This window comes from Pleurodeles waltl, chromosome 10, assembly GCF_031143425.1.
Source record: "Pleurodeles waltl isolate 20211129_DDA chromosome 10, aPleWal1.hap1.20221129, whole genome shotgun sequence".
NCBI lineage: Eukaryota > Metazoa > Chordata > Amphibia > Caudata > Salamandridae > Pleurodeles > Pleurodeles waltl.
The window spans coordinates 813,094,269-813,109,477 of NC_090449.1; the positions used below are offsets into that span (position 1 = coordinate 813,094,269).

Sequence of the window (15,209 nt, forward strand, 5' to 3'; positions counted from 1 at the left end):
AGTCATTGTTTAGTGGGTGGTGAGGAACCTCTAGATGTAAATGCTTACCCTCTTCCTTTGTTATTTTTGCCTCTACACGATCCACTAAAGTAACCTCTGGTGTATTGAGAGAGGGGCTTTGTTTGATTGGAAGACTGTTCTTGAAATGATGATCGAAAGCTCCTTGAAAATCCAGCGTGATGAAAAGCACCAATGTGTGTGCTTGCTTGCAGAGCTCCCATAGCTTTGGCACCTTAATTTTCTTTGTTTAATTTTTCAAGGGTGCTCTATATCAATGTCATGTTTAAAACTGCCTGTTGTACCACCAGTTTTAACCCTTAACATATGAGCCAGGCATGGCACCTAATGACACTGGGGTTAACACACTGTGCTGCTGTATCAGCAGCATCAAGAGCACATTTAATAGAGTTGCTAGAAATTGTATGTCCCTCATTTACAATTTCTACTCCCTTTTTACAATGTTCTTCTGCTAGGTATTGTAAAAGTTCTTCCATGGCATCCCAGTGAACTCTATCACACCAGGATAGCCGGTGCTTGTGCATTCGCAATTCGCCAGTGATTGTAAAATAGTATGAGTTTGACAATTGACTCAAAGTAACTCTCTTTTTGGCAGGTTGAATAATTCTGATACATGTACGCACAGTTGTTTTTTCAATGTGTCCATTCTTGAGGCTTAAACAGTGATATTTTTTGCGGCTTGAAGGCTACAGGTTCCAGACTTGGCTTAATTGCCCAAAACCTCTCCAGCATGGGACTGTCGGTGATAATTGCCTTCGCTTTTGGATGGGAGATGACGCTGCTGATCCTGGCAATGGCACCGGTTCTAGGAGTTGCTGGAATGCTTGAAACTAGTGCTTTAACTGGTTTCGCCAACAGAGATAAAAAGCAGCTTCAAAGTGCAGGCAAGGTACGATTTGTGTCCATCATATAAATAATGCTTGAATTGCTCTGTGTGTGTGTGTTCATTATGTAACAAAATATTCAAGAGACGAGTTTGTGTTTTTATTCACCATGGTAAAGGTAATTTTCAATGTTGACTTTGGTCATTAATGGGGACATATATATTTGGGGTCTGATATAGAAACTTACTGTACAGTAGTAACATCTTTTAAAAAGTGAATGTCATTGTATCTTTAACCGGCATTTGCCCCATTTTTAGCAATATCACTAATGCCAGCATTTCTCTGAGGATTGTGGTCTGAACCAAATAACTACAGTTGCACTAGTAAAACGTTTGTTTTCATGAGGTAGCTCCCAGACATTATTGTACTCTGAAGTTAAACATGATTTGAACCGCGTCAAATGGCCAGGGCCAACATTCGGCCCAACATTTCTGATTTCATTTTAAGCATATTTTTCCTCACTATGGGCTTTATTTACAGCTTGGCAGACAGGATACTCAGTCACACACGTAGGAGGTATCTCGTCCACCAAATTACAAGTGCATAGGCATTAGCTTTTGTAATAAGCAGACATGATATCCGCCACTTTTTGACGGAGTATCTCCTCCGTCAAACTCTAAACAAGCCCCTCTTATATCAAATTCCAACATTCTTTGGCCATTTGTCCTGTTCGCCGAGGCAGATTGGTAGGACTCTTCTTTGTCACACATATTACTGCAAAGAATGAAACTGTCTCCCATTTTTTAATTGACAGCAGCGACCAAACTTGCACAGAAAGTATTTGAAAACCTGGCTCCTTTGCACAATAGTAAAGAATTAGTAACATTCATTCAGCTGCAGCTTGCTGTCTAGTACCAGGATACCTTATGACGTTACTGCTGCGCTATATAAGTGACATTTGTTTATCCAGTCATTCATTCAAACTCTCTGCCGCAATATTGCATTGGCTGTCTTGAACATTCATCTTAGGAAGCCAAATATGTACATATCAGCCTTGTCTCACATTTATCTGAACAATCAATAATTTGTGGCTCGAAAGGGGAAACTTGAACTTACAGCAATGCCACTATTGTAATTAATCAATGTCAGTTGATCATGACAAAGATTTGATTATTTGACAGGTCTAGCAGGCCATCAGTGACGTAACGTCGATTGATGTAAGTTTGAGTGCATCTAAATACAACATAGAAGCACAAGAAGCTAATTTACAAGGCACAGTCCAATTCCTAATTCACTGAATCAGGGGTGATGTGATTTTTTGGACGCACATAGCATTTTGTCACATGGAGAAGTTTATTTAAGGGCAATCACAGGCATAGTTGCGTGCTTACCCATACATCCCAGCATGTCAGTAATAGCCACCAATTGGAGTGAGTCACAATTTGCGATATGCCTCATGAATATTAATTAGTTAGGCTGGATTCCATCTACTTCAATTAAGAATTTTGGAGCGCGACTTATTGTTACATAAGTTGGTTTTCAAAATTCCACACTAGTTGCAAAAATGATGTTTGCATTAGTGGGTTATTAGTATATTTGCCCCACTATTCCATATGTGAGGGAAATTCTTACTAAACGCGATTTCATAAATAAAGAGTGGAGCTGTCCTCCATAATTAAATCTTTTGCACGCACAGGCTTAATTTAGATTAACAAAAGTATCTTCAAATCGGAGTCACTATTATTTCCAGCCCTGAAATATTTGTGTTATATTGTATACTATTTTCATTACGCATATAGGGGGTTATTACAACTTTGGAGGAGGTGTTAATCCGTACCAAAAGTGACGGTAAAGTGACGGATATACCACCAGCCGTATTACGAGTCCATTATATCCTATGGAACTCGTAATACGGCTGGTGGTATATCCGTCACTTTACCGTCACTTTTAGGACGGATTAACACCTCCTCCAAAGTTGTAATAACCCCCATAGTGTTTAAACTAGGATTTTGTGGTAGATAACGTAATCATTGCTCATGCCCTTCACTTTTGAGAAAAGAAATGAGCTGCCTAATTTTAATAAAGCCCGTCTGTGGCAGAGGTCTGACTGATGAGCAAATGCAGTGACCCTTTCAGTCAGAAAATTTAAGTTTCAGCAGCCACCTTAACTCTAGCCCCGTTAAAATCCCGAGTGCTGAAAGCAGCTATAATCTTCAAGGGAAACTCTGGAGGAAAATGTAGAACTGGATGTGGAATTGAGCATGTTACTCCCAATTTCCCTAGAACGACCCCATTTCATAGTGGAACCTCAGAGTTCCACTTGAAATTTCGGGTAACTCCAAACCCCTGAGAGGTGCTTGTTTCTTCACTATCAGTAGCGCCTGGGTGCAAAGTTACTAAGTGAAGCAGGGGGCATTGGCAAACCATGCTTTTCATTTTTTAATGGCATTTTTGTTTGCAATATCTAAATTACTTAATCATAATACTATCTATCATTTAGTGATTTGAATATATCTGCCAGACAAGAGGCCGTTTGTGGCCACACTAGCCTTCTCTGTGCTCCCAGGACCTGACAAAAACATCATCATCCCTAACATTAGAAATGCCCCCGCCCGCCTGGAATTCAGAAATAATCTTAACACTCATGTCTTCAGACAACATTGCATTGTTGCACCTAAGGATCTACTACAATCATTTTTTTGCCTCCTTGTAAACAACTAAGGCTCATATCTCTTGCACTATAACTAGGTTTACATCATAAAAGTTCCCAGACATACGTAAGTTTGTTTAGTTTGGGTCAATAATAGTTTGTAAATTTACGTCCTCTGATGCAGTGAAGTGACGCACCTTATTTCCAGCACCTTATGTAGTCTAGCCATGTGCACTACTCATACCTGGTGCTCATTATGAGGTAGCCGGGAACAACATGGGGAAATACCGAAGCCAAAATTAATGATTTTAGCACGATTTTAGTACTAGTGTCTGGCCATCACAAGTTGCAAGCCTTCGCAGTGGGAACAACCTGTGGGACTTATAATTACTAAGTCCAACATTGTTTTTTCCAGATTCTTGGACCTTTTTCTCAGACCTTTTCCACCTGTTCTGTGCAAGTGGAAAATGTTTACAGAAAGTTCTGTGGTTTTACCTGGCGCATTTCGACACAATATGAATCCGGTCAGAGGTTTCCTGCACCTGGTAATCATGAATGCAGGTATAGAGGGCCTCTGTGGGATGTCACTCTGTAAGCTTTGTAGTGAGGGACATGGATGAATATATAGCACTAAAAAGAAGAACATATTGGCACCTGTGTTACATCCCCAACTCTGAAAAAGATACGTTTCTTTCATAATTTCTCTTGCTGAATGGCAGTGTCCTTAAATTAAATGCGAATATCATTGCATGCAGTTTTAGAAAGGGATACAATAGCATGATATTAGGATACCTTATTGTCAATACAAATGTATAGACTATATACAAACCCATGGCTAATCAGTATCGTTAGTGCAATCAATATGTACGGTGCCCATTACTGTTTCATATTCATTGAAGAGGTTTTCTCTGTTCATGTTAACATTGCCTCATCTAAAAGGCACACATTATCCGTGGTGTTCTCCTGCTAGATTTGTCAAATGCTCTATCCTTGACTTAGTTGGGAAAAGATTGTCTTTCTACAAATGTTTGTTGTCTTCCATATTTCATGTCAAGTATAGATTGCATCCGAAGCAGTGGAGAACATACGCACAGTGGTATCTCTGACCAGTGAAAGAACATTTGAAGAAATGTATGAACAGCATTTACAGAAACCCTTCAGGTGAGACTTACATGCATACTTACCCCGGTTTTCTGTCATTGCAAATGCATGTTCTTTTATTATTGTCGGCTTTTACTTTTTCCAGCATTCTGTTAGTTCTACTGAAATGATATTGAACATCCATGACCAAACTCTTTTTTGCAGACTATGAATTACAAATTATTATTAAGAAATCAAGCTTACATTGATTGATTGATTGATTGGGGATTTCCTAATTACAGTTACTTACAAGGCGTTCATGACCCTAGGACCCCGAGAGTAGTGAGGAAGCAGAGGGAAGTTAGTTTCTTTAAACTACTGGATGGATCCTAGCTAAATCACATTACTGTAGAAAGTCCTAATGAAATGCAATCAATAATTCTGATGACTTGTTGATCAGGAAGAAAGGGGAGAATTTTCTTAAGAAAGCATAGCTGATATAAGCAGGGTAAGTCAGTTGATCTGGTGGATCCTTGACAATAGGAGTCTGATGTGCTTTACAATTGCAGTGGGAATAGGAAGTGATGGAGTTCAGGGTAGTCAGAGGGTCTTGTTTCAGTTAACAATGGTATTGTCTGACTTAAGACCTAAGGCAACATCACAAAACAGAATGAAGGTCTGGGTTCAATCCATATTTGTTTTGCTCGCCACGTCTCCCCAGTTTGGACCCAGCCATCTGCAAATCAGTCTTGACCCTGTTCCCCACGGGACCAGTCCACCCGAACTTCCAGGCCAGGTCCTCCCTGCACAGGAAACAAGCATCCTAGGTCCGGTTCCAGGGTATCACCCTTCATCAGCCAGGCTAGCTTGAATCCAGGGACTCAGCGAGCAAGAGACCCACATCTGGGCATACCCTAGCCACTTAGGGCGCACAAGGCAACATCTTAATACAAAATCAACAAAAATGGATTAAACCCAGATCTGTGACTGGGGGTGAATGTTTGATTGGTTCCACATTCTGTCCATTATTTGTGTTAGTTTGCTTTTGTCACCCTAAGTGCGCCAGGTATGCCCAGACGTGGGTCCTGTGCTCACTATGCCACTGGATTGAAGCTAGCCTGGCTGATTAGAAATCTTTAATATATATATTCATATAGATGTCTAGGAACAACATCAAAAGAAGAGTTCTAACGTATCAAGGCATACTAACAAACATATCCGATAAAGTATGAATTTAAAAAAAACAAGGAAAGCAATAAGTACCATAGATATCAAAAAGAAGGGAAGATATAAAGGAAAACAATGGAAATAAGGTGATAGAGGAAAGGAGGAGCAAAGGAGAAAGGAAAAGTATAAAGATATTAACAAAGGTTGACACAACTTATGTTTGTAGGTGTTAATGTAAGCATCAACATGCCACAATGAATTTCTACAGTAAGCAAAAATATAAATAGCAATTACAAAAACATTACATTTGAAATATAAAAAACTATATATAGATAAGTTAAAGAGGTGTGTAAACTTCTTCTGCTTCACTTGCAGCAAAGGTAAACGTGTTTAGTCTTTGACAAATGTAATGAGCCAGAACCCTATAGCTCCTCTTCTATATGATAACTGTAGAGAAAGAGACATGGGAGTGTCCAATCTATGATTGTAACAAATGCCATTACCACTACTTTTTAGTACAGATTTCTTAAAGTGTTTCTAGTAATCTCTTGAAAAGAAGTGACCAGCAACAAAATCCTTAAGTCTACCTTTCCCCTGCAATTCCTGGGACCAAAATGGCAAGTGTACTCTAGTTTTCATTATGTAGTTAATTCATCCAGCCCTTGAGACCATAATTTCATAAGCAAGGTAAAGCCACTTAAAATGTTGACGGTATCAGTTGTAAAAAGTGAACATGATCAGCAGTTATCAGTAATAAGAGCATTATTCTAATCTAACAGTTTTGCATTAAAAAAGTCTACTATTGATATAAAAGGTATTTGTGCTGTACTTGCGATTCTCAATGTAGAGTGAATTTTTAACCAGGCCCTTTCGGCTGTTGAAACAGGCCATGTAGCGTTATTCTCCTGATCCCAATTCTCACCTGTTAGGGACAAACCCTCATAAAACATCATTTTTTATACAATGTGATGAAATTGCAAATATTTTTGATAATTTATGTACAGTTCATGCTGATACGTCAGATACTATATTATTGTATTTTCAATATGTTTTGATATGTTGAGCAAGTCGTGTTTTGATATGTTGAGCAAATGAATGATTAGCTTAGTTGTAAACATCTTTTAGCTTTAAAAAGGACAAGAAAGTATCATATTGAATCAATTGATAAGTCATACCGTGCCCTTTCTAGTGTCATCAGCATATAACACTGTTGTTAATTCTTATCTTTGAATTGTGCCATTAAGGAAATTATAAACCATCCTCCCCTTTTACAGAGACCTCAAACTAGGATTGGAAAGAGAGTGGAACAAGTGTAATTGATAGTCTGTAATGCAGAGGACTTTGGTTTGTTGGACAACTAGGTCATTTGTTTTTTAGAGTCGTAAAAATCTTTCAACAACGTTGATTATCAATAGGGCCATTATTGTACCAGATCCATGGCTGACGATGCAAAGAGGCTAAATGATATCAGGAAATTTAACTCCACCCTGTTTGAAGTTTTTCAGTTTAGACAATGAAATTCTGCCTTTTTATACTTTCACAGGAATTTTACAGAATGTTGTCTATTGATTTGAAAACGATCTGGGGTATGTTGATTGGAAATCATAGGCGAAAATTATTTTAATAATATCCAATCTCCCCCACAGTGAAAGACAAAGAGGAGTCCATTTAGTAGTTAAAGTTCCCAATTTAGATTTAATGGGCCTTATTACGAGTTTGGTGTTTGTACTGCCAACAGGCTGGTGGAGAAGACTGCCAAATTATGACATTGGCAGTATGCAGCCCGTCTGGCTGCCACGGACAACGGTAGCCACCTGCAGGCAGGTGGAGACCATGTTTTCATCAGACAGATTAGGAGGTTGCACACTGCCAAGGTTTCCGCCATGGTTGCAACACTACGGAAACCCAGGCGGAAACGAACTGCATGAAGAGAGACACTCCCCTTAAGGAAACCAGACTCGTCCGAAGCCGCCATGGACCCAGAACTCCACCCCATCCCAATGCCCCTACTCTCCCAGAGACTCTGGAATTATAGCCGAAGATGACAACTGCAACCGTAAGTACACACACTTATCTGAAACTGTTGTAACTTGCCAAAGTTCGTACGCTCACACAACATACCATCAGGGGCACGGGCGACACACGCACGTAACCTGACACTGACATGCACACTCACAGATACCCACATACACACCCACACGGCAACAGAGTACACACCCACACGTCAAAAACACACACCGACTCCCGGAAACACAGCACCGGCCCAATCACACACAATAGCACATAACACCACAACACGTCACAACAGCATTACAGCCGCAACACCATCAATGCATTGGTAAACACCCACAATAGACACTACCCAGAGACAAATCACACATACAACACAATGTACCACCAACAGAGAACGAGCACACACAGTCACACAACCATACAATGCAGCAATCAACATAGACAGCAAACACACAGCACAACGTATCTGACATACCGTCTGACATACCATGCACGGCACACGTACACAGTCAAAGCACACAAAGCCACACAACACTGCAACAAACACATGTCAACACAAACTATGACAGCAATACAATACTATAACAACATGTCCCCAACATACACATACCCATCACACAACACACACCCATCACTGGGGAACAAAAGCACTGCACACAACCGCACATGCTGCCCAGACAAAACAGGTGCACAAGCACCACTTACACACAAATACTTACGCACAAACAATGTCAGCCATTCCCAATCTGCCAAAGAAAAGAAATGCAGGACAAAATATGTACCGTCAAAACCAACAACTGGTTGGTCTAAAGATGTAATAATAATGATAAAAGTAATGAAATGTCCAAGGCCATAGGCCGGTCTAATTTGAAAATGTGCAATATGCACACAATGCCCATCTGTGCGCCCCGAACTTGTCTCCTGACAGACATGTAAACTCCACAGGTTGGGTCATGAAGGGGGCAGGCAGGCACCTCAGGAATGATCAGGGGGTGGCAGTGTGGATTTAGGCCTAAGCTTTGGAGGGGGTCCTTTGGGATTGGGCTTGGGAGGGAGATTTAGGTCTAGGCCTAAGGGAGGGTTGGGATCTCTTGAAAGGGGTAGACCTCTTGGTGAGGTAAGGTGCAAGGGTTCTTGTAATGGGGGTAGGGGAGGCTTTGGAGGTGAAGGAAGGAGCCTGGGGAGAGAAACTGAGCGTTTAGGGGTCTCATGGGGGGAAGAGGAGTAGAGAAAAAGTCAAAACATGAAAGGAACACTTTTTTGACACACAGGGATGATCATCAGAAAGGGGTTTCGGTGTGGATGGTGAGGGAGTGGTTATCTGACATGTATGTGTGGACGTCGTGGGTGCGTGTTTGTGGGAGGTATGCTTGTGAGTGGTGGGTGTCTGTTGGGTGGGTGACTGAGGGGGATGGAGGTGCTTGGGGATGCTGTGGTGTGGAGGTGACTGTTGGGGTGGTGACTGCATGTATGGTAGATGTGCTGCATGTCAGTGGTCATGGTGTGTGGGTCTCGTGACTGGGGTGCATGTCTGAGGGTCTGCTTTTGTGTTGACTGGGTAGGATAGGTTAGTGGCTGGATTTGTGAATGTTGGTGTGTTGTCTGCTGGTGTTTCAGGTGTAGTGTCAGTGGTGGTGGAGGTGTCAGGGCAAGTTGTGACTGTTGCATCTCTATGTTGCTGAGCTACCCTTGGATGTCGAGGTGGATGCATGCATGTCTGTCGGTGTGCTTTGGCTGGGACGAGGAAGTGGGGCTTGGGTTTTGGAAGAGGAAGGTGAGGGGGGACGGTAGACAAAGGGTGACTGGCTGCCGTCAATGTGGAGGCCAGAGCCTGAAAGGATCTCTGTAGGCCAACCAGTGCATTGTGAATAGCCCTGCCGGAAGGCATTACCCTGTTGGATTTGAGTTGCCAGTCCCTGGATGGCATTCACAATGGTCGACTGACCCACAGGGATTGACCTCAGGAGGTCAATAGCCTTCTCACTGAGGGCAGCTGGACTGGTAGGGGCAGAGGGGCCTGTGGCAAAGGAGATGCCCACCCTCTTGGGTGAGTGGGCACGGCCAACTAGGTGGGGAGGGAGAGGGAGGGCGATGGTATTAAGAGAGGTGGCGGACTTAGATGGTGCTGGGATGGTCCCAGATGGGTCTGCCACTGCCAGAGGGTGTCCACTGGAGGAGAATTCCGAAGATGAAGAACAGGATCCTGTCTCCCTCATGGCACTCTCCTCGCCCGCCGAGCCAATGGGTCCTTAGGTGTCAGCCTGTATAATGACTTCGGGCCCCGTGTCCTGCAGCTTCCCCACTCGGTTGTGACCTGTCTCCTTCGCCTCCCGATGCTGATGCTGAGAAACAGAGCGGTAGCATCATCACATTCTTTACATACACCTACATTGCACCATACACAACAGAAACATCACAGCTGTGTGTCAAACACACCCAGGTAGTAACCATTTTGAGCCTACATAATGTCACAACAACATACTTTCCACAACACTATATGACAAGAATGTCACACACAACATAAGCCAGCTATGTTACCACTACATCACCAACCTATCAGTATAGCTATAACACAATTTATACCTGCACAAGATGATTTGTCAACATTAAAAGTGTGTCCCAATACATCAATGGGAATTAGTTTTGATTTTGATATCACATTAATACATCCTCCAAATCTACACCTGGTCAGTCCATTACCAGATGTCATTTCCTATGAAAGTTACCTCATCACGTTCCAAGTACAACACAGCATGTTGCTTTGCAATCACATTCATAACGTGTAACTGTGTCTATAACATTCACAAAGCAGGCCTCGACAAAATCATAAAAATTTTACTAGACCTGCAGGCCAAGTAGCTTGAATAATCTACTCAATTTGTCTGTAATGTATTTGACCAGGAACTGGGTCTCAAATTGTGTGATCCTAGGCAAATATAGTATTTTACAATCACATTTTCCTTTATTCTCACATATGAGCTCACCTTGAATTATGTGAGTTCAGCATTTCTGCTGTAAAAAAAATCCTCTTTTGTTTGATTAAGTACACTAAATGTTTGCTCCGTGTATAATAAATCTAGCACACATATAGGGTACACATATCCATGCATGACCTGCCTCTTAGTCTACTGATAGCTTTGCCTTCAGGACAGGAGTGTTTCTCAGTTTATGTTTAAACACTCCTTTTTAATAAGTATATTACTAAAACATGATGTGGTAGCACACTGTAAATTTACAGACAGTAAATTTCCATGAAATGTCCAAAAACCTTCCCACTAACTTGCAGCTTTACTGATAAAACTATACAGTGTATTAACAATAATCTGTGAAAACTGGGTTTCAGAAAACATATTTATCATTTGCACTTCAAAGAGTAAGGTGTTCTGACTTTTTTTCATCCTACTAAAATAATTTTTTTATCTCACAGAAGTACACAAAAATAGTCTTTCACAGCTACTGAAATATATTTTTAAATGTTTGGAAAGTTGACTTAGTTATATAAATGTTGTGTGTTAGGAAAAACCTGAAACCAAAAAGCCTTTCATTTCACACAGGTCAGGCAGTTCACCTTACAAAATCCTGAACTCTGCAACCACAAGGAAAAGTATTTGCACTGCAAGAAGACAAACTGACTTTTGACCTCTGTCTCTGAACAGAGAGCAGATGTGAGGAGAATAAGATTTAAATGAATCTTAATTGCTCATTTAGGTTCTGACTGAACAGAACACCTATTCTTTGTCCTCTTGCCAGAAGGGGTGAGTAGGTTCTAAAAATAGCCTGACTTCATAAAATATGACTAGTGAGAGGTTGAGTAAATGTTTCTAGCCCTGCAAAGGCAAAAAGCACAGATGCACGTCCTCCATTTGGCATATCCAAAGTTGGAGTACAATAGATTTCAAATCCATATCAACCAGACATGTATCAATAGTGTTTTTGCAAAGGTTAATACATACTTGGTGGACCTACTCATCTTAGTCATTCTCGAATAGTAAACAAAGTCATGTACAGCAATAGGGGCCTACTCAACACACGGGATCTAGCCACAGACAACCCCAGGGACTATACCAACTCCTTCAATACAATGGACACCTGTCATGTGCATGAAGGCCACATACAGTGCTACTAATACTGATAATTATCAACCTCACATTAACAATATCAAAATCCCCAAGTCACTATCAGCACTTCAGACATGAGTAACGTTAAATCTTTGGAGTAAAGTAAACCGATATAAACAACCTCTTAAGTGACCATGATTGAGACATACACCTAGAGCCCAGGAAATTGATAACATATACCATTCTACCAACATGTGAATCTCAACTACAAAACCGGCGACACAATGAAGTCAGTGCAAATTGAGCTTGGCCATACTAACATCCATCTAAACAGATTAAGAATAGCTAAAGTAAGTATGCCAAACTTGGATCAGAAATCTCGAAAATGGCAGGAATTACCAATGTACACATGATGTTGACAATAAACAGTATATATTATAGTGTACCATTTAGATGTCCTGCCCTATGTAGCATGCCTACAATACATTGTCTAAGAGAATAGCAGGCTAGCCTCTTACCTTCACATTACCATGTACATGGGACAAATAGTCTGAACTCACATTTCAATGATAAGTCTCGCTAGGAATGTAGAAATACCACCATGCTTTCATCATGTAGGATGTCCACCCTGATTATACATACAATTCTCGAATGTACAGTCCACATTTAACAATGGGGATACCTCCTCGCACCTCTGAGTAAGTGTAGCAAATATACCATGTGAAATTTCAGGTTGAGATCACACCCTCACATGAACTTTACATCTAGTTCATAAGTCATGAATAATTGGCCTGTTTCTCACCTTTCAGACCCTATGTTTCACATAGAGCTTTATCCAGTGGAATAGGAATGGACAGAGACCAAAGACCTGAACAAAGTACTAACAGGATATCTGGATTATGGATCAGTAGGTGGGAAGGGTGACCCAGCAGGATACATATAGAGCAGTATAGTGGTACACATATGACGCTGTCACATGTGCATCACCACATGCTTCAAAACAATATGGTTCACATAGGTGAGTTTTATGTCCCTATACACAATAGAATCTCCACACCTGTATGTCAGTGTTATAGCCTGTACACCTAGGTGTACCTAGAGGACCCTTTGCCTTCAGCACTTACCACATTGTCACAGCTTAAATACTCACACATTATTCACTGAACTGGCAGAGGGACGTACATGTGTGTAGTCAGTCATTAACCCCTTGTGGCTGCTGTGCTGCCTTCAAACGCACATCCAACTCAGGGTAGGCCACCGCCAAAGAGTGAGCCATTTGGGGGCTCAAGGTCCAATGGGCACCTCTCCCTCGTTAGGAGGACATCCCCAGCTGGGCTGCTGCGGTCTTCCCGGCCCAGCATCTCAGATCCTCCCACTGTTTCCTACAGTGGGTGCTCCGCTGGCTGTGGACCCCCAGGGTCTGCACTTGCTTGGCGATGGAACACCAGAGTCATTTCTTTTGATGGGCGTTCACCTGCATGGATGACACAGACAAAAGGAGAAAGTTATGTCCACATGCACCATCCCAACATAAGTGGCCAGAACACTTCAGTCCCTGTAAGTAGGCAAACATACCCTTCCCCTCAGTCCAAACTCATTCACAATTTACCACCTGCAGCCAGCCCATGTGTGAAGTGGAGTCACCCATCGAACATGCCATGAGCAGTACCTGGTATTGACTAGACACATACGACCAGGCCACATGATTATCCATAACATGGGATCTCTCTATGAATATTTCTCACACCATTATTGTTGAATATGCTGCAATCCATGTTGTGTATAAAGGAAGTTAGATTACACACTAGCTACAATTCACCACTACTGTATGTCTGCATTTGCAATGTATACATTTCCGTACACCCAGATATGATTGGCCAACCCCTCACTACCTCACATTTCATGTACACCATCATACACTCCAACTTTCACACATTGCTATATTATTGAACTCACCTACTCCTCAGGTGCACCATATAGCTGTTCATGCAGGAATAGGACCTCATCCACAAGCTTGTCCAGCTCTTCTGGAGTGAAGACTGGGGCCCTATCAACTGCAGGACGTGGCATGAATGCTCCACAGGCAGTACACAGCAGCTCAAGTAGTGGAAGTCTTGATGGCAGCAGTGTCAGGAGTCACGTAAGCAATACTGCAGAAGATGGGTTCACGTCCACCACGTACATGACCGTCACCGCTGGCTGTTCCTCACTGGCAAGTCACAGACAGTGTCAGTGGCAAATGGAATTTGCAGGCAGACATGAGAAGCTGACCTGGATAAAACCAGGTACTGATTGGCATGAATACGTGGAGTGTCATTTATATGGCCAGACTGTCAGGACACTGGGATGGAAGTGTGTTATCCTGTCAAAAGACCTGCTTGGTACTGGAGGTGGTCAAATGGTGCCATGTGTGTGTCCATCTGTGTCTGACACACGTGCGAATGTTGAACCTTAGCCTCTACCATCATAATAGTTTATGTTGTAAGTGACCTTCCTTGCACAGAGGTGTCAGTGTGTTACTACTTTGCAGACCAATGTGCATTTCTCTGAGGACTGACATATATGAGTGGAAAACCTATAGGTGCCTGACCATGGTAACTGAAAGGTTCCAGGACTGAGGAGATTAGTACTGACCTCTGTATCATGGGGTATGAGTATTAGGAAGCTAAGGTATCGGTATGTGATTTGGTTGCAAATCTACAAATAAATGTGTGGGGATGTACAATACAGCTGTTTTGGCGTATTTTACAATCCCAATGTAATGGGTCTTCCGGTGATACTGTACATGTGTGATGTTCATTACAAAGATTGTACAATACAGAGCGACATATTGGTACAAGAATTGCCATACATGACAGTTGTACATGGTTGATACATGGCACACAGGACCTGTGTTTAAGTAGAATTTATTGGGGAGTACAATACAGTATGTGTTAAATGAAACATAAATTACAGAAAATAAACAGTGAATGGTTCCGTCATGGTGGATGAAATTATCAGGATAGCTGCTACACCATTTGGGGACACAGGTCCAGGGTCTTTGCACCATAGGAAAATGGAGTTACGTTTCAGAACAGTCAACAGATGTATCTGTGGCACACAAGGAGAAAAACCAGGAGAGGTTCACTTCCTGGCAGTGGGTTTGGTCTTGGCATCTGGTGCTCCTGGATGTCTCAATGGGCGTCCACATTTGCGGGGGAGTTCCTCTGCTACAGAGGGTAGGGTGTCTGAGGTATGTCTTTCCCCTGGCAGGGCCTCCATTCCACTAGCAACCGCAGAGGTTGAAGGGCCTGAAGACTCCTTACCAGTTAAAGAGACCTGATGTTGTAAGGCAGACCTACTTAGGATAGTGTTATGCCCCTCAGCACCCCAGCAATGGAAGCCAGGATTGCATTTTGT

General features: G+C 42.0%; 1 protein-coding gene across 3 annotated transcripts in view; it reads left to right on the forward strand.

Annotated features, from left to right (window-relative positions):
• The window catches only part of LOC138261913 (ATP-binding cassette sub-family B member 5-like), a 987,125-nt gene that overhangs the window by 801,659 nt on the left and 170,257 nt on the right, over positions 1–15,209 (forward strand). For all 3 annotated transcript variants that reach the window (XM_069211477.1, XM_069211478.1, XM_069211476.1), the window contains 2 exons: positions 704–907; positions 4,553–4,653. In XM_069211477.1, the coding sequence (XP_069067578.1) occupies positions 704–907; positions 4,553–4,653 (305 nt within the window). The remainder of the gene's footprint in view (positions 1–703; positions 908–4,552; positions 4,654–15,209) is intronic.